Source organism: Amblyomma americanum, chromosome 3 (genome assembly GCF_052857255.1).
Source record: "Amblyomma americanum isolate KBUSLIRL-KWMA chromosome 3, ASM5285725v1, whole genome shotgun sequence".
NCBI classification, from domain to species: Eukaryota; Metazoa; Arthropoda; class Arachnida; order Ixodida; family Ixodidae; genus Amblyomma; species Amblyomma americanum.
The window spans coordinates 186,727,754-186,752,549 of NC_135499.1; the positions used below are offsets into that span (position 1 = coordinate 186,727,754).

A 24,796-nucleotide genomic window follows, 5' to 3' on the forward strand; every position below is an offset into this window, starting at 1 on the left:
AACCATCGCCGGGACTGTAAAGGCCATCCGTAGAGGCGCAAGAGCGCAGCAAGCAGCGCCACCCACGTGCTCGCGGGGAGAAGAAAAACCGGCACCCGGTTCGGTGCAGGCAGACAGGCAGGCAGGCGCGTCCGCGATATCAAGCCCGTGCACGCCGGCGACAAAAGCGACCGTTACCGCCTCAGCAGCGGCGCGCGCCGAGAACGCGCCCTTGGCGACCTCTCAACTCGGGAGAGGCGACCCAGGGCCCCGGGTCGCCAGGTTTCCGCACCTCTCACCCGCCTCCCTGGGCGCCCTCCCCGGCGGCGCCTCACCAGCAGCCTCCTCGTTGCCCGGCAGCAGCGCGCGCTGAGGCGGCGGCGGCGCGCCAGGGGGGGCGTCCGGGGGAGGCGGGACCTGTGCGCATGCGCAGCGGCCTGTCGAGTGGCCCCGGCAGCCAATGAGCGCCGGGGTCCCGCCCGTGCCCCGAGAGATCCCGCCAGGGCACGACCGCGGCCGCGCGGGGGGCGCCGCGCACGCAGACGCCACTAATCGGCCCCGTGAACCATGGCCGGCCGGAGGTGGCCTGGCTGCTGCTGCTGCTGCTGCCGCCGACGGAGCCGCCTGTGCGCGTAGCGTGCGCGCGCGCGCTGCTGGGGCCGCGCGACGCAGCACATCATGGCGCTCGCCATGACGCCCTGGAGGGACCCCGTGGACCCGGCCGACCTGGTGATCGGCCTGCCGCCGCCGCTGCCGCCGGGCACTCCGCACTCGTCCTCGTCGTCCGACAAGAACGGCCAGCACGCGAACATCGAGTGCGTCGTGTGCGGCGACAAGAGCTCGGGCAAGCACTACGGCCAGTTCACGTGCGAGGGGTGCAAGTCGTTCTTCAAGCGCAGCGTGCGCAGGAACCTGACGTACACGTGCCGCGGAAACCGAAACTGCCCCATCGACCAGCACCACCGGAACCAGTGCCAATACTGCCGCCTCAAAAAGTGTCTCAAAATGGGCATGCGTCGAGAGGGTACGTGTCTGATGCACTCCCCCCTCCTCAAACCCCGCCGTCGTCGTTGTTGGTGGTCGTCGTGCTGTCCCAAACCCCCTTCCCCGTCCACTTCTTGCTCGTGTGTTGCATCCCCCCTTTCCTCTCTCTCCCCCCCAGTGTCGTGTGCGTATTTGTTGCCCCGTGCCCCCGCCGGGGGGTCGGGGTCGCCGCCCCTGCCTGCACCGGTGTCAACCGCGATGCTGTTTTGTTTCGTTCGATGTTTGTGTGCCTTGTGCTCCACGGCGCGTTCGACGCCACGTGATTGCGGGCTCTGCTTCTGCTCCCAAAGGTAGGACGTGCCTTTTGCCTCATCCTCAGAAAATGTGCCTGCCCAACGGTGTGGTGCGTGAGTGCTGCGCTTTATTCAGCTGCGTCCACATTCCCCGCCCCGTGTCTTCGCGGCGTTACGTCGGAGACCGCGACTACGCCGCCGTTGCACGCGTCGCTTGGCCTTGCGCGATCTCGGCTTTCGGCTGCTCGCTCGCGTGGCTCAAGGTCACGTCGACAGCGCGCTTGTCGTCAACTGCTTCAGAAACTTGCTCGGCCGCCAGGAAGCGTCTGCAAATAATGCAGGATCTTCGTGGCAGTTGCACGTGCTGTCCGACAGCGTCCCTCTTTTCCCAGCAATGTCGGTGCACCTTGCACGCAGTCCGCGACAAGAACGCTCGGTTTCGTTTCGCGCCTACCTCTGCCAGGTGGCTGGCGCCTTTGCGAGTCCAATTTGGCACTCAGTTCCGTCCGACTGCTACTTACTAAGAGCGGAGAAAATTTCGTGAACGTTAACGTAGAAGGCACGGAGTCTTCTTGCACTCAAGCTTCCTAATTCACCGTGGAGTTGGCGGGTTAATCACAACATAACTTGCGGAAACGGGCTCGGTCTCTGTGGTGCGTAGCATAACGGTACCCGTGGTATGCCACAGACAACTTGGCTTTATTTCACTGATGCCAAGGCCCAAAAACCGTTTCATTCTACGCCCGTTCAGAGGCTACTGTCTCTAAATATTACATGGGAGCAGTGTGCACCGGTTCAAGTATCGTAATTAGCGTTCTAAATAATTTCAGACAATCGTTAACCTGTACAATTCCGATCCTTGTTTTATTTCATCGTGCTTAGTGAGCGCTGTTGTGGACAGCTGCTTACGGTTTAAGCTTGGAAGCATCGATTTGTAGTTCGTTACATACGTCGCTAACTCTTACAGTGTTTCCTTTAGCTGTGTGCTAGATACCTGCATATCATTACTGCACGTATAGGCGGCGCTGTTAAAATCACTGGCAACAACATGCACCGCTGTTTCCTACATTCGTATCAGACACGACGTATTGTCAGGTGAAGCATAGCTTACACTCGCCCTATCTTTTTTACATTTTGCACACGTGTTGCTGAACGTGGTTGGCAGAGTTTTTACACTTCTCATTGTGCGTGCAGTCTACACGAGAAACCATCTGTCGTGGTGTATTTGTTAAACGCGGTACAAATAACTGCGCGTACGAGCTGTAGTTTATGTTTTGTATATTCAGCGCTTCTAGAGTAGGCGTAATTGAATACAGGAGGCAACGAGGACACCACTTTTATGAGCGCTGGCGCCTACAGAGACCGGCCCTGCTGTAATTCCCTCGCGTTGGTCGAAACACGCTCGGCAACGTTGCTCCCTGGTAGGGGCGCCGTACATTAACAGCCGACTGATCTGACGGTCTGTCGACTTTATGCCATACGTTAAATAAAACAAAAAAGGTGCTCATTACTTACCACTGCTGTCTCGCCGTTGGCTTTTTGTCCTGTCCCAGCTAAAACCGCGCTCGACTCGCTGTTCCTCCAAGAACTTCAAAAGACCGCTAAATACCCTCGGCGCGGCGTCGTCACTGGCTTTATTTTTTTTTTCTATACGACCTTGTTCCCTTTATGGCTCTTCACCTCTCCTCGTCCCGAGTGAATGCGCGCCGCGGGGCCCTAATCCTCTTGTCACCTCCCCCCGGCCCTCCTTTCTGTCTTTTTTAATACTTCTCCGTGTTGGGCGTTTTTCTTTGTTTCTTCTTCTGCTTTCCCGTGGTTCGCCCTCCCGTGGTCGATCGCAGCGGTATTCCGCCGCGCTTATCCACATGGCTGCGTATTGAATCGCCGCCGACCCTCCGCTCACTGTGTGTGCAGAGTGATTACGGCCATCCTTCGCCGTCGAGTTGCGCGGGAACGACCTTCGTTATCTGCGCATGCAGAGGCGTTTTGTGGGAATCGAACCGCCGCGCAATATACATATTCATGGCGCGGGGATGACGCGTTACCGCCGAGTTATGCGAAAAAAAAAAAGTACGCAGTAATAAGCTCGTGTGAATTTGCGTGCATGAAGCTGTCGGGGTCGCATATATGCATGTGGTCAGTTTTAGCGCGCTCGTACGCCTCGCGTTCTGATACCAATCCGTCGCTGCCATGCGTGTTGAGGAAAGTAAGGTGTGCGCGGGTATCTGTGCTGTTTATATCTTATTATCGGTCCTTTTATTATATTTCCTTCGAGCTCGCATCTAGTCACGTACATATATATTGAATTTAGCAACGGTGCCATTGTGTGCTCATTCTCCACTGAACCTCCCCTGCTTTAACAGAGAAGCTAAGCTATCGCGTCACTTTGAGCATGACAAGGACCAAATTTCGCCGTAAAGCAAGGAGACGCCGTCTTCAATTCTTTTATTGCCTCTTAGTGCGTGCACCATTCATGCGCACTCGTATTCGCATGGCGAAGACAGATTTGGGAACTTTTCTCGCGTAAAATAAATAATGTAACAGCGCATGCATTATTCACAGAAATCGCCTGCGTTAAGTTGCGCGGACTATGTGAACATCGCTACAGTCAGCTGTATACAGTCCTTTTATTTCTTCTTGACTCTGCGAAATCGGGAGAAAGTGACCTTATATTTCGCCTTTTCTTCATCCGCGTTATTCTTATCATGTATGTTGTTTTCCGAGTTCACAATGCTTGACAACGACCAGAACGAGCACTGCAAAAGTATCGTTTGCGTTTGGCAGCAGACAATCTTACGGCGGTCTCGTGACCGGATTTATAGTGGCTTATAGCTAAGTGTGAATAGCTTTTTCCTGGTTTCTATATCGCTCGGTGTCTTTAAGTGTCTCGAACCGATATGCATTTCGCTCGCCACTTAGCTACGATGATCGGGTAAGCTTTGTACTTTCGTATATTTTTCGTTCGACGCGGTGGTATATGGCGAATGTCATTTTAGTGACTAAATGGGGAAAATAGCGCGTCCCGCAATAGAAGCCAATACGCGAGCATCATTTCGTGGAGTTATTCGAGGAACTGATCTCGTTATAAGCTTGAGTGACGGCCAACAAGTGTATACCAGCGTATTTCTAAATCGGATTGCTTGGCACAGGCTCAGCAAAGCAGAAGATTAGGAAGAACACAGGAACGGAATTCACTTTTCTTCAGAAGAATAGTTGCAACTAATCCTATTAAGCTATAGTGTTTCAAGTTCAAACAGTCTTTTGACTCTGTTGCAACAAATACCTTAGTGATGCTCATTTTACAGCCTCATGCTCATGACATTCAGAAACCTGGTAAATTGCGGTGACATTAGTATATTACATCAGCTACAAAAACCAAGCCATGTACTCGCTTGCAGTCTTTTCAGAGAGCTGCTGGAATTGCACACAGTGAAACGCGCAGGCAAGACCACCTCAGCGTGGTGACGTTATCGTACTTGCAAAGTTAATGCTTTGTTAATACGACTAGCAGCTTTTGAGCCAAGGGGGTGGTTAATTAAACCACACTTGATAAAAAAAATAAAAATAGCAGTTGATGCACGTGGTATATGGGTTCTGTTGCGCACACACCAAATCCCACTGACATGTTTGCTTGTCGACCATAGTAGCCGCGAAGCTGTATTATACGAAGTTTCGGGCAGGCGCGTTCGAAGCGTCGTACGCGAGATGTTTATAGTACGACGCATAAACGTTGCGCAAACGTCCCACTTGGCATTGTCCCTGCTGAAGCTTTGATAAGCCGTTGTATGCAAGCGTGCGCGGGCAGCTTATCACGGGGGGGAGATTGCTCATGTTGCGACCTTGAATTATCTTGGCGTTATTCTCCTTTTTTGCTTTTTTGGTTCATCACGCTTCTCCCGCTGTCTTTTTTCTCCACACTCGTTTGAGGCCCACTCACCCATGAGAGCCACCCTTTTGACGGCGGCTTGGTCCGAGCGCTTTTCTCTCGCGGAGGGACTGGCTTCCCTTCTGTGCCGGGGTGACGTAACCAAATGACTTGGCCGCGACCGGGGATTAAAGCCGCTCTCCTGCGTGGTGCAACTTCGCCACTTAATTGCCCCGCGGCGGTGACTCTGAACGCGCGGGCGAAAAATGGTGGGAGATGATAGTCTGATGAGATGGGAACCATATTGTACTCGGGATTGTGGACATAAAGCAGAATAGCTTGCACAGAATAGAAAGCAGGGCGATTTGGAAGCTGTTCATGATGTGTTTGCGAGTGCAAGGTTTACAAAGACGCTGAAGGAAGAGACAAGACACGCCACACCGAGAGGTGGGCCTTTCCTCCCTCACCCTTACTTCGTAAATGTTGCTCGCACTCCTTCACCTTCTCTTCATTAGCCCTCCACCAGAATTAGCAGTTTTAACATTTGAGTTGTTTGACCCGCCGCGGTGGCTCAGTGGTTAGGGCGCTCGACTACTGATCCGGAGTTCCCGGGTTCAAACCCGACCGCGGCGGCTGCGTTTTTATGGAGGAAGAACGCTAAGGCGCCCGTGTGCTGTGCGATGTCAGTGCACGTTAAAGATCCCCAGGTGGTCGAAATTATTCCGGAGCCCTCCACTACGGCACCTCTTCTTCCTTTCTTCTTTCACTCCCTCCTTTATCCCTTCCCTTACGGCGCGGTTCGGGTGTCCAACGATATATGAGACAGATACTGCGCCATTTCCTTTCCCCCAAAAAACCAATTATTAATTATTAACATTTGAGTTTCATTTCCTTGTTGCCGATGCTCTTGAGTCCCACTATGGGCGCAGACTATTGTTCACTGCCTCCGATTTCAGCTGTGTCCAGCCGCATGGCTCTCCTAAGCTTAGCACTCCGAAGTTGTCAGCTGCCATCAATAGTGGCAAATAATACTGCGCTCATGCTGTAGCCGATCACTGGCATGAGCCGGTTCGGCCTGGTACTTCTCTCGGCAGCGGCTAATACAAACTGTTCCGGCAGAACCGGGCCGCGAAATTAAAGCGCAGAAAACTTCTCAGCCTAAGTAATTCAAACGGGTATAGTTAGACTCTTCGGCTTCTTGCTGCATTGATATGACGAAATAGGCAGCGCGATCAAGACACGGACAGTTTCGGCACACACATCGCTAGATTGCCCTGCTGATTCATTGCACGAAAGAAAATAACTGGAAGCAGCGTTCTCTCAAGGCCCTTTGGTCTAGTGAAATAATCTCCCTGAAGATGCTCCCTTCTTTAAAGTCACGCATGTAGGCTCCCTAGCTATACCCTATAGCCGCGCGTATACGGGTGTCTCGATGCACACCATCCTCGACTGAAAAAAAAAAATCCAAATAAATGCGCGGAAATAGAAGTTCAGTAGCCAAGGAGCTAACCTGAAATTTTCATCGCTAGACGGGGTCGTAAAACGGCCAGTTTGGCGAAAACTAGCCACCAACGGCAAATCTCACTCGAAGACACGGAACACACATGCCGCATAGGACCGCAGAACACTTTACCCTGAATCAAGCTGCAACAAAACATTACCCCGCTCGAAGATTAATATTAAGAACGTGATTACCAAATGGTAAGGGACTGAAGCTTGCACAACTCGGGAATTACAAAGCTACATAGATAAGAGGAAACACGGAGTATGGTGGAATTAACAAAAGGAATGTTGGAAAAATAATGCGCAAATGTCCTTGAACGAAGCACTACAAAAGTAAACTGCTGGATACCGAGATCAATATCTGCACGGTCAAAGAGACTAGAAAAATCGGGGGAAGCTGTGGCTAATCTGCGTGGCGGTCGCTGCCGGATAGCCGAGCTGCATACGCTCGCAGTGGGGCTGATGTGGTCTCGCGGAAGCAGATGATGGGCTCGGGCCGCGCACATTTGGTGCCACCGCTCTGGACGTACCCAGCAGCGGCCGTAGGGTCGCTTCCAAGCCACATCCATGGCTGATCTCACACTTCCTGCAAGTAATCTGCCCGGCTCGCGTTTTTCCAGCCGTCGTCTGCTCGTCGTGAAGAAAGGTTATCTAAACAGCGCCGACTTTCAACTGAGCATTTATTTCGCAGAGCGATGGGGCGTGGTGGAGGGGGGGGGGGGGGGGGGGTGGCGACAAAGTGCATGACTGCACAAGGAGCGAGTACAAACGAAAGCAACAAAATACTGAACTAAGCAAAACAAAAGGGACACTACTTCTCAAAGACGAGCCCCGAAAAATCGTCCAACATTTTGGACAGCGCGAAAAACGGGGACCAAGAAACAAACACAAGCTCAGAATTCTAAACGTTCACCAACTCGCCCAGTTTTCAGTTATACTGAATAATCGTCCCAAAGCAATACACCCTCGGGAATCTTTGAAGGCGCGAAGAGTGAAAATCATTTGTAAGCACAGCGCAGTGAGGCCGCAGACGAATGCACGCCAAGCAGCCCGCGCAGTGAGAGTCGGGAAGCACAGATGCGCAGGTGGAACAAGGGAGAGAATACGGGGATATAGGGCAGTTTTGCTGCAGCTACGTGCACCTGGGTTGGAGGGTTGATGAAGCGGGAAAAGAAAATCAAGGGGAGGGGGAGAACAACCCCTGGAAGGCAAGAACAGCGGCTACTGAGGTCATCGTGAGGAAAAGAAAAAAAAAACGCACAGAAGGGGTACACGACAAAAGAGAACCATTCCATTAGCGAAACGTTTCTCTTTCTGTGCAGACGATCGGAGGACGCTGACGCAGTTGACATTGGCGCTCTTAATCTTGAAGACTTCAACTAATTCCTTAATAAGTTGATTGCCGCTTTGTCTGAATATGGAACAGCTGGCGAAGGATGGCAGGGAGCCTGAATCTCTGCAGTGGACACTGAGGTGCCCGGGAAATCACTCTCTTCACGTTATATTGGTGTTCACGCAGGCGATCATTGACGGACCTACTGGTTTGGCCGATGAAGACCGCACCACATATTGCCTAAGGGAAGTGGAGTCAACTCCTAGGCAGGTTGACGATTTGCAAAGCGTAGAAAGCTTGTTAGGTGCATAGAACATCACGTCCACGTTGGCGCCTTCCTCGACTCTTTTTAGGTTGTGGGAGAACTCGTGTCACTTGAGGATAGGTGGGTGCGCCCTTCTTTTCTCCTCTCTCTCTCTCTCTCTCTCTCTTTTTTTTTTTTGGGGGGGGGGGGGGGAAGGAGGTGGAGTGCCCTGCGACGGGTCCTTGCAAGCGGGGCTGCTTCTTTACCTGATATTTCAGGTTCCCTACCACAGCTTTTAAGACATTTGGGAGGGAACCCGGCGGAGGTGAGTCGCTCGAGCGAATGAAGCTGGACTCCACGGAGTGGATGCAGGATCTGCTAAGCAGATTCAGAAATCACATTCTGACAGTGCTTCGTTTCACTAGCTTGGAGTTAGCTAGCCGATTGGTACAATACGGTCTTGACCCATAGGAACCAAGACGGAATGAAAAATCAGCCTTCGGTCTAGAAATTTGATTTTACACGGTATGCACGGGCCACCTCGAGAGGAACAAGGGCGGCACAGAAAATCTCTTGGGCGTCAGATATGCCACTCTGGAAAGGGTTACGGGCGTGAGCGTCTGCACTTTTCCCCTGCATTGCACTTGTGCGTGCTCAACTCAGGATGCAGGAAAAGGAAGATCTGAATGTCACAGCCGAGGTTTTGTTCTCATTGTTGACCATATAAACGCGACAAAAATACACGAGGCCCAACAAGCTCTGTGCATTTTCACCCTGCCCATGTTGTATGTCAACGAGGCATATACACATTGAAGAAGTTCGGTTCCCAGAAATATTGTCCAAATTCGAGTCGTGAATCGTGTTAACCGCTCTTTTACGTGCGACAACTTCTACGCGGCGTGTCCTGTGCCTTCCTTCTGCGTGTTCGCAATGTTTTCTCCCACAAATGCATCAGAATAGACTCGTTGTCTACACGTTAGAGTGGAAATTACAAAAGGAAAGAAAGCTCGGGGAATGTGCAGAGCAGAGAAGCTGCTGCGGATATGTGCTTCGGAGATGTGCATCTTTTGCTGGCTTTAGTCGGCGTCCACCTGAGGAACATCGGTCGTCACGTAGTGAGTGCATTGAAGAATTCAAGAAGACGCCGGTTTGTCTTAATCGGGCACTAATTAGCAGTTTCGGGAGAACCGCCCGTGAATACTTTGCGGGGAAGTTGAAATGCCTCATTGGAAATTTTTAGTTTTTCTGTGCCATGTTTTTATTCGCAGCATAGTTTCGAAGTGCCCAGTCAAACTTCAATTCCGTGCATGGCGCGCCTCGCGCGCAGACGACTTTGGCGTGAATGTAGTGCGCTAAGTCCATAGTAGCGAAAAGGAAACAGCACACGACGCCAATAAAATGTTTCTGTTTACCGAAATGTTATTTAAAAACCTCTTAACGTTGTTTAAGCAAAAACATTTTTAAACATATTTCTTTCCAAAAGTGCGCCTGTTAAGCACGAAATTTAGTTTTTGTGGTGTGCATTACTTGGCGAATAAGAGAGCAAGCCATCTCTTAATTTGGGCAAACTTTGCATTCACATGCTTTTCTGCTCGTTTGTTGCAATTTATAAACAGGATATTGAATGTTAGGGCATCCTTGCTTATCGAACAACGTTTCTTTTTCATTATTTTTTGACCAAAAGTTCTGGTTCTGCAGTCGGTAGCTCTCCGTCCCATGATGCTTAGAGCGCCCATGGTGGCTGAGGTAGTCTTGAGAAAGCTCCATGCAAACTCCCATACGCGGGGCGCTAGCTTTTTCTTTAGTTAATAGTAAGAAACTCTATGGGCTCCACAACCGCGGAACAGCTGCTGCCTGAACACGTGATCTAGCCGAGCCTCAGCTGGATAAAAAAAATTAGCCGTGGTGTATCGGGCAAGTAGACACGGCTTGGCGTCTGTAACGTTGAGCGTTCCGCACACTGAATAGGCAGCCTGCCCACCCTGGCAGGTGGGAGTTAATGTTTGATCGCGAGGTGTTGGTCACCCAATGAACGCTGCGGCCTATTGCTGCAGTGCCGCGAGTCTGCCACAACTTTGTCAGCGCTAATGCATGCATCCCACATCTCTCTCTGACCACCGCCACGTACCTCAAAGCGCGATTGAGGTGTCCAGTGACACAGGGAGTCAGTTATCCGCCCTTTCATCCTTTCTTGGAAATCATCGGAGTTCAGAAGTTGCCAACGCCAATGAGCGCCGACAGCTTTCGCTTTGTATATCCTGGATTAGCTGAGCTAATCCACAACTTAACTGCTTTCGCATTGACATCGTGAACGCGACAAATGTAAACATGAGGTATGCCTGCATCTCTGTGTGATCATGTCTTGAGGCATTAGAACAGCGGGTGTTCATGCCCCGCTATAATTTTTTTTTTCGGACAGCAAAGCGACCAGTAGGCGTTTAGGTGCTGCTGGATGGTGAAACGCAGTTGGTCCCTCCCCAGTAGAGAGCCGAAGCTATGCATTTTATAGAAAAGCACATTGATAGCCACATTGATAGCCACAACACAGTTGGAAACTATTTTAAGTTCCGCTTTCAAGCCGCGCGAGATTGAGTACTGTAGCCTAACTGTGTAAGAAATTATGTCTGAAAGAATAACGAAAAATGGGTTCTGATTTCCGCTTGTATATTAGCGCTGATTTTCCGGTCACGTAAGCGGAGGTGGCGCCACAGTCAGCTTAGCGCGCCTACCACTTGTCGTCGTGCCACTTTTTTACAACGCCTATTGAGACATGACAGTAATTCCTGCGGTCGCCGCAGCGTCTCAAGTGATGGGCCAGGAGAGAAAAAATGAAGCAGGTGGGGAAAAAATTATTCATTTCCAATGCCCTGCCGCTTATACTTGCTCGGGCAATCAGGCGGGGCAAGCCAGTCGATCGTGCCATGTCGACCTACGAAACCCTCGCTCGTGCACCTTTCGCGCTTTATTTAGTTCTCTGCGTGCGCGCACCGTGCATGGGACGAGTGCGGACTGTGCTTAGTACATGTACAGCTGAGAGGGGGGAGGGGGGGGGGGGCGTTATCGGAGGGAGTACGTGCCGAGTGGCCGTCGGCGGCGACGTGCTTCGCAACCAAACGCCGATTGCGTGAACCGGCGGCCGGAACGCGGAAAAGGCGCTCGCCTCGTCCCTCTCCCAAATAAAAGGTCCCGTCGGAGCCTCCGCACGTATTTGGAACAATTTCGCCCGTGTGCGCGCACGCTCCAAGGAATGCGCGCTCCGCAATCCGTGGCGTCAAGTGCGTTTAGTGCTGCTGGTTGAGCTGGCTGGGCGATTCCGTGATTGGACGGCGTTGCTGCGCCTGTACAACCCGCCTGATCTTTTTTTATTGATCACATACAGTGTCTACCACTGTGAAAGGGAACACATGTCTGGCCTTTCAGGATGTTTACTTATTCGTCGAACTTAAAACAGGGCTTTACGAGGCCGGTTCCTTTCCGAGAATGCTTCGTAGAAAACAATCATACGCGTGGACTAATTACAGTTGAGGGTTTCTCTGCCTTAGTGCACTCAAGTGTGCACGGCAGTCAGCGTCTAAACAAAAAGAAAAAAAAAGACGACCTTCTGCGGAGCTGTATCATAGTCGAGTTCTAGAAGGGCACGCGCACCACAGCTAAGACTTGGCCTAAGGAATGCGCGTCCCTAAATGGTAAAGCTGGCCGAACCAGAGTATACCTAATGCAGTTCGAGGCAGGCCTGATTTCAGACCGATGGCTTGGTTCGTGTAATTCGTGATCGTGGCAGCACCGGTTATGCTGGCGCAAGCAAGCAAATCATAACGGCTTTCGGGAATGCGCTAAATGGAATCGGTTGGCTTTCTTCGTACCCATCGTGCCTGTGTTAAACCGATGGAGGCCACCGGGGCGGCTCAGTGGTTGTGGCGCTCGGCCGCTGACCCGAAAGACACGGGTTCGATCCCGTACGCGGCGGCCCAATTTCGATGAAGGCGAAATTCTAAAGGCCCGTGTACTGTGCACGTTAAAGAACCCCAGTTGGTCGAAATTTCCGGAGCCTTTCACTACGGCGTCCCTCATAGCCTGAGTCGCTTTGGGATGTTCAGCCCCCATAAACCGTTATGCCAATGGACCTTCATGGTACTGCCTAACAACCATTCATTCGAACGCTATACTGTCAAACTTGGTTCTGAAAAGGAAGAAGATGAAATGATGCTCTGAAACCTGCATAGCTCGGGTGAGAATTTACACTCCGGTGTGCATTTTGTCAATCCTTGCGGCACAGTTTTGCAGCATCGAGAAGACTTGCATCATATCTGATCGTACGATCCGAGATCTGTTAGTTTTCAGGTTATATCAGTGCCAGCCTTAGCGAAATTCCATCATAGCGCATTTCGCATGAACACGTAAATTTGAACTGTAAACTACTAGGGAACACCATCACGAAATGCCTGCGAATGTTGTCGGCAGGGTTTAATGTTTCAGCCTGGCATTGCGAATCCTGTCGCCGTAATAAACATTTAGCTGCTTTGCATGAAGGTTTTGGCTACGAACGGGCATGTTTCTCAAAGTGAATGCCTATAGCTTCGAGTTGTGCCTCCCGGATAAAAGGAGACAGTCGGTAGATGAATGAAGTGATTGATTGTTTATTTGATTAACACATTGAAAGAATTGTGCTGTCCCTAGCACAAGTGCACGCGACTGCACTTCTGAGCAGTACAGTGAGCAGGTTGCTTCGCGCAGAGGTCAAGGCTGGCCTTATGATTCAATCCGCAGCAGCATACGTATGCATTTTTACACTCGAGTACTCCTTAAACGTGATCACGCATAGGGGTGCATCTCCCACGCACTTGGTTCGCAGAGTGCCATCGCGGCGAGCTTCACGCGTAAGTGCACAGCTATATACAGGATCGCCACTTCCGGCAGAGCTGGTTATTCCCGCCGCGAGCCAAGATGCGAAATACGTGCGGGATAGTTGGCGCCGTCGATCACCGTCTCCGAATAATCGCGTCTCTCCAGGCAAGAGGGATAGAGAGAGAGAGAGGGGGGGCGATAAAGGGGCTTCTCGCGTTCCTCGGTGCAGGTCTAGCGCGAGCCTCTTCCGGCCGGCGGCGGCGGTGGTGGTTTGTGCTGCGCGCATATGCATGACAATTCCCCGGAGAGAAGATCGGGCCTCGTATGCGCGGAATAAGATACCTCCGTGTGCCCTCCTCCTCCTCCTCCTCACATACGGAGGAGGAGGGAATCGACGCAGTTCCCAAGGTGTGCAGCGGTGGCGCCTATCTTCCTTTACGCGCTCTGGTTCCATTATGTGGCGCTGCCGCCGCGTGAGCGTCGTGCGTGAGGAGGCGCCGTATGCATCGCGCTCTCACGACGCCGTCATTGCCCGGCGGGATTGAGCCATGATAAATGGGGCTCTCTCCAAGATTATGCCGACGGACATTCTTTCTTCTTCAAATATCTGTGCCTTATTTTTTCTTCGTGTACCGTGTGACTTGTCGCAGCAGTCGAGCACTTACGTGCGCACGCACACACACATATATATGGAGGTGACCCTCATGCGTGGCTGTGTAGCGGTTTCGAACAGTACTTGATATCTCACGGCCGCTGCGTGTTAAGAGGCTTTCACGGCAACGCACGTGCATTCCGTGCCGAAATCTTTCCACGCGATCTCTCGCGTTGACGACACCTTGAACGAGCGTTTTCTTTGGCGCGCTTCGTTCGAGGGCGCGGTCAAGGTGTCTGGAGAGATAACGGTTGGTGTCGCTGAGCCGGCATACAATTGGCCATTGCAGTGCATGTTGTGATGTGCTCTGTATTGTTAAATGGCGTTCGTGTGTAACCAGGTGGCATGTCATGTGCGTTTGCGTCCCGAGAACTGCATTGATGCCGGAGGTGAAACAAGTGACGAAACTCTGGTGAGATATGCGAAATAAATAGGTAATGAAGGGATGGGGCGTTAGGCTGTTGCCTGCACCTTCAGTTTCAACTTTACTTGTGCGTGCTAAAACGGTTGTATGGTATACGGTTATCGCACGATGTGCACGCGCGTCATACGTTTTGGTTCGTGTCATATTGTGCGTGTGCCGGGTAGCGTACCAAAACTTCTAGATACTTGATGCATCCATCGATCGCTATTTTCGTGTTTAATATAACAGTAATTCCAATCCAAGAGTTGAACCGTCCCTCGCGAGTCATGCAATAACTGCACGGAGCGTTTCCGACTAGCAGGAAGAACGATGCGCTCTCACGACATGCCTTCCCTGCAGCAGCGGAATGCATGCGAGAGCCTTTCGGCGGGGCGTATAAGGTAACAGATGAGCCCCGGATACCTGAAAGGATTAGAGGACAGGGAGGAGATTTGCCTCAGCCCCCGGAGACACCAGTCGTGTATAGGCGAAGGTATTACAGGGATTACGACCGCCGGAGCGTCGCGAGTGACCGTGGAAGACGCCAGCGTGTCTGCCGTGTTGGAGCAGAGATAGGGGTTGAAAACCGGGACTGCCTTCGTTGGCGGCTGCAGTTGGAGGATCTCCTTTTACGCACCGGGATCGCGGCAGTGGCAGACACGCCAGACGCGATTGCAGCAGCGCTTTACGACAGACGATGCAGGTTTGCTGGTCACGAGCCAACCTGCAGCGCGGCGGGTGCAAAGTGTGCCGCGTTGGTATTCAGGCGAAAACAGTTTACCTAACACGAGCAGCCTCGCCGTTTTAAAGCACCTCTGCTCATCACCTTGCACCCACACTTATCGAGTGATATACGAGCTAAACAGTATACTAACCAGGTGGAAGAAACTTTTTTCCCTCGCGATCTCCTTGCTTTTTGCTTTAAGTACAGACTGCAGGGACTGTCTGCAATTGCAGTTAAGACCTTATGTGTACTACTCTTGGCATGTAGAGGGAGAGATTGAGGAAGGTAAAATGCGTGGCGGTTTAACAGAAGAGGGTTTCAGCTGGTACCGAATCGGATCCCGAATACGTTTTAAAGCAAATGTTTGCGGGCAACACGAGAAGCCGATGAATCGGCTCTTCATGTGCTCAGTCGCCGCTGTCTTTTCTCTTCATTGCGTAATGGTTGAGACAAGTTCTCGAGGCGTAGAGGATTTGAACCAAGGTTTTGTCAAAATGGATGGCCTTCTTACAAGGCTCTTGGTTGGGACAGGGATGTCAGACGTCGGAACACTACGTCGCCGCGTATAAAAAAGGTGGCGCGGCTACTCTCATGACGACCGAAACGAGGCAGAAGAGTTGAAGGACGGGTCACTTGGTCCGGGACCACGGCGATACATGTGCAGGTCCAAAAATGCGGTTGGCGCAGATCCAGAAATACGGCTAACAGCAGCCTTAGCTTTTGTGAAACAGTGCGGATTTTTCGGAAAACCCAAAACATCGTCGCTAATTCGCATCCAAGTCATTTTTCGGCGCCCATAACGTGAAAAAACTCACTTTCTTGGCTTCTTCCGCGTTATTCGAGCTCGACCCCTTCATAGCGCCAGCTCTGTTAAACTGTTCGGCCAAGGCCTTCTTAGTGGACATGGCTGCATTATACGTGGCTCGTGTGGCAATTCGAGATTGTGCCAAGAGTGTGTCCAGCACCTCCTAGAGCGCCTTCGAACGCTGAGCGGAGAAATATTCGCCGGGCACCGTCCGCTATGCCTCCGGTCGCTGTCCAGCTCGACCCAAGGCGTCTGTTCACGTTATGCCAGCTCACAGCGTCGTCGCCAGTTTTAAAGAAGCACATAGGACAACCCTGGCTAAATTTTGCTCTTGGTAAAAATCGATTCTGTGGCTCTTTCTGGTTGTTTGCGTTTGTACGGCAACAATATCTATTGCTGAAAAACTTGCACTTTAAATTTCCCCACCTTTCAATTCAGACTCGTGACGTCTGCGCCGAAATGGACTCCGTGATCGTGTTTTTAAAGTGAATAGCGTTTAACTTTGCCTCTGGGATCTGCGATTAACCGTGTCGACGCGTCCCAATTTACTTGCGAAGCGGTCCTGTGGTGGCGATACCTAACTTTCTGGCTTATATTAACTTATTAATTATTAAAGCTCCGTTTTGAGCGATGTAGCTTCTTTGTAATTATAGCGCGGTGCATGCAGTCTGTCCTCGGCGTCCGTTGGATGAAACTGAAAGCAGCGAGGACCACTGCACACACTAGCATAAACCTGGGGTGGAAAGCTACCGCACTGTGGCCGCCAACGTTTTGACAAGAGCGAAACTTCGGTGAGCGGACTCTACAGATTTGTGAATACACGCCCTCTCCGGACGATACAGGCTCCTTCGCTTGAACAGAATGGGGCCTGTGAACAATGCTGCTATTCCAATTTTTATTTTTCTTCCCGTGGAAAGGGGCAGCTGAGGCAGAAGGCCTTTCCGCAAGAAATCGCAAAAGGTGGCTTTTGTACATATCGATTCTGTCAAAATACAAGTTAGTAAAAGAAAGAGGAACTATATCTAGTTTATAACTAGGGGTTGGACTTTTCGGTTTTTTTAAAATTCGGTGAACTTTTTGCGTCGTTCGTTTTAGATTGGCACTTTCGTTTTTTTTTCTGCGAACATCATATTCAACATACGAATTTTAGGCTTTTGTCAGTGAAATATATGATGTCCCTGTGCGGTCAAAAGTCAGTAAAGATTACATAAAAAAATTTTTAAAACCATCCGCTCATGTAGCAGTATGTACCATATAAATGACCGCCTTAAAAGCTGTATTTGCTGAAGACAGTCGTACAGTCGTTATAAAAAGTGAAAATGCTTGAGTTAAATTATTGGGCCGTGAGCCAAAACGTAAGTGGAAGTTTAGTTCTATAAATATTGATTGTCACATTGTGGTTGATGACCCTATGCTCCGCGAGCTGCGGGAACTGCTGCTTAACCGTCTCGGAACCCAGAGCACGACACCGTCATGCAGTTTATGAACAGTTTGACGATTTATCGTCAAGGGTCCAAAAGTTTCCAATGTCTATAGTGGAAAAGCCCACTTAACAAAGGTCGGCCCCAAGTCAGTGATAAGTCTGAGCAGACAGCGCTACGCTAGCCAGGAGAGCTTAGCTAAGCGGTCAAGCTTTCCAATCTGCTATGGCGTGTCTGAGTTCGCGGATCAATACCTCATAACTCAGAGTTACCGTGCTAAATTCCCAAGACACCTTTGTCTCACCATCCTCCTGGCTCGAGCACTTTCTCAGTTTTCTGCTTGTGACCTACTGTAACTGCTACTGAATAACTGGTTAGTTGTGACATGCATGCCAGAAGTAATGACCTTTTTCGGTCAAAACCGAATTTCAAAAAACGAATTCGGCGTACGTTTATCACTGTTCTTCGGTTTAAAGCGAAAAGTCCAACCCGTATTTCTAACGCATGGACGAACGAAAGCAGCATAACTTTTACATAAGAGTCGATTTTCTACATACAACTCACACGACATACAACACAATCGCGATGTAATCGCAGTAGACAATCGTGAAACAAAGCAGCAAAATTTATAAAACACGCGCATCTCTGGTGAAATTCTATGCAATTTTAATATTACAGAAGCAGAATTGACATCTGAGCTAGTGGGTTTTTCATTTTCAAAAATTATATAAAGCGCACTTACGACAACAGACAAGCGCTTGTGTTGTTTGGTCTCCCTTGTCTGTTGTCCTAAGTGCGCATTATATAATTTTTGAAAATATAATATTACTGTTTTGTGCACTGCCGAACGCTTGCCCACCTGTGTAGTTTACCGGAAACTGGCCAGCGCTGCTCGAGCAATATGAGACGAGCACGCTTGCCGTGCTCTCCGCAGCGACGCGGTACGGCACACTGCAGGCGCGTATCCTTGGGACCACCTAGCGAGCGGCGCGACCCGTTCCCATGACGCCCGGCCTGACCCACAAGTGAATCGCAAATACGGCGTGCCTTTACGGGTTGACAACGCTCCGCCGCCGCGCTCCCGTTTTGCCTGCTGGGATTAACGCGCGCTGGGCGAGTCGGCCATAAAACTTGATTTGTGCCATCGTTAATGCTGATATCTGTGTGCGCTCGTCAGCGGTCGAACGACGGGCGTCGCCGTCGACCTGGCTTTGGGCGTTGCGAATATACCCGCAACATCGTTCGTGGCTTCGTGTCGTTGACGCCGTCGGTGGAAGCGCGCACTGCTGTCTCAACGTTGGAGAATATCTCGCACCTCGATATTACGGTGACAACTGTGCCGGCGAGGTTCTCCAGTGTTCAAGACCCCATGGTACCTCGCCTGTCGCAACGAAGCTCTTGATAGCGTCATCTTATCCCTCCGCGATCACGTGATAATGCTTTCACCGCGGAGAACGAACAATTGCCGTGTTAACCTGATTGCTGAATGGCCGATCAAAACGCTGCATTGATAGAAGTTTGTGTGCCTTGTTCTCTCAACGGCGAGAGAAAAGATGGAAGGGTGGGAGAGCGAGTCACAGATATTGCTTTCTCTACTACGCATCAGTCTAGGCTAAATTGTCTGGGAGCAGTTTTCTCTCTCTCCCTCTCTCTGACCCATTTTTTTTTTCGCAGAGTTGCAGTTTTAGCTTGGCATGAGCCGCACCAGTTCTCATGTTCCTGTCTTTTTTTCTCGCGTCCCAGTTGCGGCACTGTGTACCACACTGGGATCTCTGAGTGATCGCTGGAGCTGTCTTTTCCCTTGCGGAAATGTTTTCAGGCCTCGAAGAGAATCAGCAGTGGAGGCAGACAAAAATCGCGCAAACGAACAGAATACTTGAATAGGACGCTTTTCGTGCTATTCGTTCGGAGCCTTATTAAGAACGTGCTCCTTACTCGCGCATGTGTCGCGTAAAATCGGCTTTTCCGGACACCCTGGCGATGTACGACGTCATACAGGTGCAATATTGGCGCTCAACGTTATAATTAAGAAAGTTGGTAAGCACAGATGAAGGGACAAAAACCAATATGACCGCGTAAACTGTAAAGTTGAAGCGAAAAGGTCATTTCCGTCTACTTACCTCTTGAGGCACCGTGAAGAGAAATTTTCTTTTGTGCCGATAACTAAGCGACGGCTCCCTACTGATGCGGTGACGGCGCGAGTGGTACGTTGCCGCCTTGCGCGGTTTGGCCTACATGGAAAGGTGCAACGGGCTACGCCAATTAAGGCACGTCTCGGCGCCACCCATACGCGTTTCTTTGGTGTTAAGGCGTCAGTCGCCGGTCGTGTCGCGGAGACTTCGTGAAGTCGTTCTCTATGACCCGCGGCTTCGTCAATGTGCGCCCGCCGTGGTACATGCGGAGAAGCAGTTGAAGCTGCGGCGGGCAAACTCGGAACCTTCGGAACGCCCCTGTGGCTCGAGTGAACCGCAACTCATCTTTCAACGAGGATAATTTTCGGTGCAACGAACACGGAACGGTTCGCCGCCTGACCGATTTGGGTTTATGGTGGTTTAACGTCCCAAAGCGACTCAGGCTATGAGAGACGCCGTAGTGAAGGGCTCCGGACATTTCGACCACCTGGGGTTCTTTAACGTGCACTGACATCGCACAATACACGGACCTCTATAATTTCGCCTCCATCGAAATTCGGCCGCCGCGGCGGGGATCGAACCCGCGTCTTTCGGGCCAGCAGCCGAGCGCCATAACCACTCAGGCACCGCGGCGGGTGCTTGACCGATTTGGTGCAGAGCAGAGACGCGTGATGCCGCGGCATGCTCTGTGTGTGTGGATACCCCGAACCGAGTCATTACTACCGCTGACGGATGTCAGTTAAGCTGAAACGCAACCGAAGCGGAGGCTGCATGCAGGTGCGTGTGGCAAGCTGTGAGCAGTGCATCGGTGTACAGTATCTATAGGTGCGCGTATCACGCTCTGGCAATTGCCTTCTCATCGCAGTAACCAAAGTTTCATACGCGCAAACGAGGCTCACGATACGAACAGTTCAAATTGAGGCTAGCCCCACGGGGCTCTCCTTTCAAGCTTATGATATCGACGGAACCAACGCGTAGGTTCGAATGAGTAGGAACTTGTAATTGAGCGAGTTAGAATAAATATGTTTACTGGCTGGCACTCGGACGTGCGCTCTAATGTGGGGGTAAGCATACCCATACCTGGTACTAATAATAATAATTGGTTTTTGGGGAAAGGAAATGGCGCAGTATCTGTCTCAGATATCGTTGGACACCTGAACCGCGCCGTAAGGGAAGGGATAAAGGAGGGAGTGAAAGAAGAAAGGAAGAGAGAGGTGCCGTAGTGGAGGGCTCCGGAATAATTTCGACCACCTGGGGATCTTTAACGTGCCCTGACATCGCACAGCACACGGGCGCCTTAGCGTTTTTCCTCCATAAAAACGCAGCCGCCGCGGTCGGGTTCGAACCCGGGAACTCCTGGTACGCAAAGCTTCTTTTCCTTCGTAGCCCGACAACGGCTACCCCGCGCGTCATACGCATCGGAAAGGCGGCAACAGCGCGCACTTGTCCGAAAACGTGCACTGCGGCGAACCATTTGTATGCGGCCAGTGAAATATGGTATCCCGTCGAGTTGATTGTGTTCGTAGTCAGCCTCCGATGGCGAGCCGATACGCAGTCGGTTGGTGCGGCGCTTTTCGCGTCCTTCGCAAAAATGAGGCCCACCTCGCGGCCCCGCGGGTAGAGCGTATATACCAGCCGTGCGCAGGCCGAAAATGCCTCTTGTCTCCGACCCGCATGCGTGTCGCAGTAACCGGTCGGGTCCGCATTACGCGATGCGCGCGGGCACCGCAACGGCGGCGTGTGTGCGCGCGCAAAGCCAATCGTCTCCCCTTCCAAGGACGCGCCGAGCTAATTATCTCGCGAATGACCTAGGCTCGCGAACGGCTTCTTCGGCGCCCCGTGCCCGCTGGGGCCGGCCGAGCCGTTCTTGTTTTTCTCACTTGCAACCGCGTCGCCATGTGGGCTACGTGGGAGGCTGGCGGATACAGCGCGCGCAGCGTGCATGCAGCAGTTCCAAGTCCTACGGCACACACTAGATCGCTTTTCCTCCTCCGCTTAATTCGCGGCTGTTGTGTGTGATAGCTGTAGGAGCTATCGCCTCAGCTAAGGAAAGCAGTCTTACGTGCTCGCGCACAGGTAATGCGGCAGAGGCTAGGCAGAAGAGGGCAGCGCCGCCGTGCAATTATTGGCCACACACTAACTGCGGACTCCGTCGGGACAAAGGCCGCTTTTCTGCCTGCCCTCTACCGCATTACCTTGAAAAGGTGTCCGCGAGTATGAGGGTGAACTCGACATTTTCTCATAGCGAACCGAATATTTTTCTTTTCCATTTGCTCAGCGAATCGAATGGGGCGGTTTCAAAATTATTCCAAGCGAATCGAACCCGTTGGCAAATTTTCAAAGCTTTAGAATCACTGACCCGAAGTTCGTATAGGGCGTGCCGTGTATAGTTTGGGCGATTGTTTCAAAGGCAGCCGCGAAGTAAAGCCTCTCAGCTGGAAGGAGCCTGCAGCGCCGCGGTCCGTTCGTGTGGCGACGTCCGTAATGCTCGTGCATATGGCCTCCACTTCGCAACGGGGCTCAGCCAACTCACGCTGCTGCCTTCGTAGCCGATATCGGAGGCCTTGGCTCAACCTCTCCTTTCTCTCGTTGGATTTGATGCTTCGTCGGCTGCGGTCGTCAGCAGCAGAAGGTTTCTTTCCTATCCGTATGGCCTCACGGTCAGAGTGTTAACAGACGCTTTTAGCTGGTACCGAAGACCTAAGCTAGAGCAGATAATAATAATAATTGGTTTTGGGGGAAAAGGAAATGGCACAGTATCTGTCTCATATACGATTGGACACCTGAACCGCGCCGTAAGGGAAGGGATAAAGGAGGGAGTGAAAGAAGAAGGGAAGAAAGAGGTGCCGTAGTGGAGGGCTCCGGAATAATTTCGGCCACCTGGGGATCTTTAACGTGCACTGACATCGCACAGCACACGGGCGTCTTAGCGTTTTGCCTCCATAAAAACGCAGCCGCCGCGGTCGGGTTCGAACCCGGGAACTCCGGGTCAGTAGTCGAGCGCCCTAACCACTGAGCCACCGCGGCGGGTACGATACCGGTTTACCGGTTGCCTACTGCGCATGCGCACGAGGCCTCCCGTAAACCGGTATCGTCTCCTCTAGTATAGGTCTTCGGTATCAGCTAAAAACGTCTAATAAACTGACGTCTTATTGCATGCCCCCTTCAGCTTTAATGACGTGACTTATAGCGCTTTGCTGTTTCGCATGAATGCTAGTTTTGGAGAAACATTTGCACAAGTAGCGAACTATCACGAAAATATTCGATTCGGTTGTCAAGCTGGCCTATTCGTTTTCGGTTCTCTTTCGAAATAATTCCATTCGCACACACGTAAGTAGTGCTCACCATACAGCACGTCGGCACAACAAAGAAAAATGAAGTTCTTTGAAAGAATAAGGATTGGATGAATTTAAAAAAATACGAAAAATGCGCAGCGAAGAGAAATCGCGAAACGAATACTGTGTTTCACAATGAGGTTCATTGAAAACGAAAACTTTGAAAATGCACGAACATATTCTTCTGCAATATTGGTTGCAGCAGAAGAAACAAAATGTTCAGCGTCTTTTTGCAGTATACTCATCATGCACAGCTAGTTAGTAAGTGGGAATAACACATACTTAAGGGAGGTGGCCTACATGCTGGCCCTGGCCTAGTTTACGCTAACGTCCCCCAGTTTGAAGCGTAGCCGTTTTGTGGGCACTTGACTCATCACTCCAGGCGTAAGCCATTGATTGCATTTATTCTTCTATAACGAAACCGAGGTTGCTCTTGTAGCACGGTTCCAGTTGTCCCTCCCGCATGGCTGCTTTCAGTGCCGTTGTGTAGAGGCTGCGCGTGATTGTGGTGGCGCTCCATTCGTGGTGTAGTTCAAGGTATAGTTTCTTTGTTGTTGTTTTTTCAGTCGTGTACGTGGCTCAAGAGGAGAGAGAAAGCGCTTGACAAAGCTCCCAACCGTTTCTGTTAGCAGTTCGGCGGAAAGAATACCAATGGGCGAATCACAGACACATAAAAAAAAAACAGACAGTGCGCAACAGATTCAGTTATAAACGTTGTTTGGCTCATTACAATACACAAGGCTTGTGAGCTGTTTACAAGCGAAACTAATAATAACGACTTATAAGAAGTCAACGTCAAATCATTTCAATACTCAGCACAGATACGCACGAGTAGTATGCTGAAGGGACAGATTCCGGACTGCAATAGGGCAAATTTAATCATCAGTAAACGCAAATTTAATAATAATTAATAATTGGCTTTTGGGGGAAAGGAAATGGCGCAGTATCTGTCTCATATATCGTTGGACACCTGAACCGCGCCGTAAGGGAAGGGATAAAGGAGGGAGTGAAAGAAGAGAGGATTAATGAGGTCCCGTAGTGGAGGGCTCCGGAATAATTTCGACCACCTGGGGTAGCGACGATAGAACAAAGCTTAGACACTGGAATCGGTAATTAGTTCCTGAACGCGGTGCGTACCGGCATTCACGGTGCCTTGTTATCTGACGCATTGGATTAACGTGCAGGTTGGCCATGTTAGCTGAATGAGTAACCGATCACGAAGTTGTGCTTTGTATAAGTGTTAAACGCGGAGCTTGTCTAGAAACACTTATAGCTGTAACCCTGTGCCTGGAAAACAACGTGTATGTAGGTATGGAGTAATCTGCATCTGCTATAGCTCTCAGGGCTTGTTTCTGCAAAGTCAGAAGTTTATGGATACTAGTGTATGCAGTATTATCTCACGCCAAGTGGCAATATCCGGCATGCGATTCAAACAGATCATGACACAGGATAAGCTTTACTTTAATAAGACGCATTCATTGGCATATCTTGATTACTCCTGCAGCTCGAGCTAGTTCAGTTCGTAATAAATCAATACAATTAGTCCAACGTGTATGCTCATTGAAATTAACCCACAATGTTTTAACTGGACTGATTATGTCAACTCTGTTACCGACCAAGAGTACGCCGGTACTGTCTGAGACGTGCATATTTTTTGCTCTGAAAAAGACGGCCTTAGTCTTCGTCGCGTTGAGTGCGTTTCTACGAGGCCGTGAACAATTTTTAAATTCGCCTGCATTTCAGGGGCCCTCTGGACTGAACTTCTGCGCCTGAAAGGAAACGGCTTGTTTCATCCGCGTAAATGACAAGTCTACCTCACAGTCTCTTTATGCTATGTCATTTATATCGGTTATGTATATTTGGTCCTAGTCAACCTAAACCGAAACGACACTTTGGGCGCTCGACTACTGATCCGGAGTTCCCGGGTTCGAACCCGACCGCGGCGGCTGCGTTTTTATGGAGGAAAAACGCTAAGGCGCCCGTGTGCTGTGCGATGTCGGTGCACGTTAAAGATCCCCAGGTGGTCGAAATTATTCCGGAGCCCTGCACTACGGCACCTCTCTCTTCCTTTCTTCTTTCACTCCCTCCTTTATCCCTTCCCTTACGGCGCGGTTCAGGTGTCCAACGATATATGAGACAGATACTGCGCCATTTCCTTTCCCCAAAAAACAATTATTATTATTATTATTATTATTATTATTATTATTATTATTATTATTATTATTATTATTATTATTATTATTATTATTACTTCGTGTTGATTCTGATTTCACGAGGA

The 24,796-nt window shown here is 50.7% G+C and overlaps 1 protein-coding gene across 4 annotated transcripts in view; it reads left to right on the top strand.

The window, feature by feature from the left end:
- Positions 1–460: 460 nt before the first annotated feature.
- svp (COUP transcription factor 2) overlaps positions 461–24,796 on the top strand; it is a 159,664-nt gene continuing 135,328 nt past the window's right edge. For 2 of the 4 annotated variants that reach the window (XR_013313399.1, XM_077659210.1), the window contains exon 1: positions 513–1,003. Coding sequence is in view for 2 of the 4 variants with exons in the window: in XM_077659210.1 (XP_077515336.1) it covers positions 658–1,003 (346 nt within the window). In the remaining 2 variants the exon portion in view is untranslated. Of the gene's footprint in view, positions 1,004–24,796 lie in introns of all 4 variants that reach the window. The other 2 variants (XR_013313398.1, XM_077659209.1) reach the window with 2 other exon arrangements.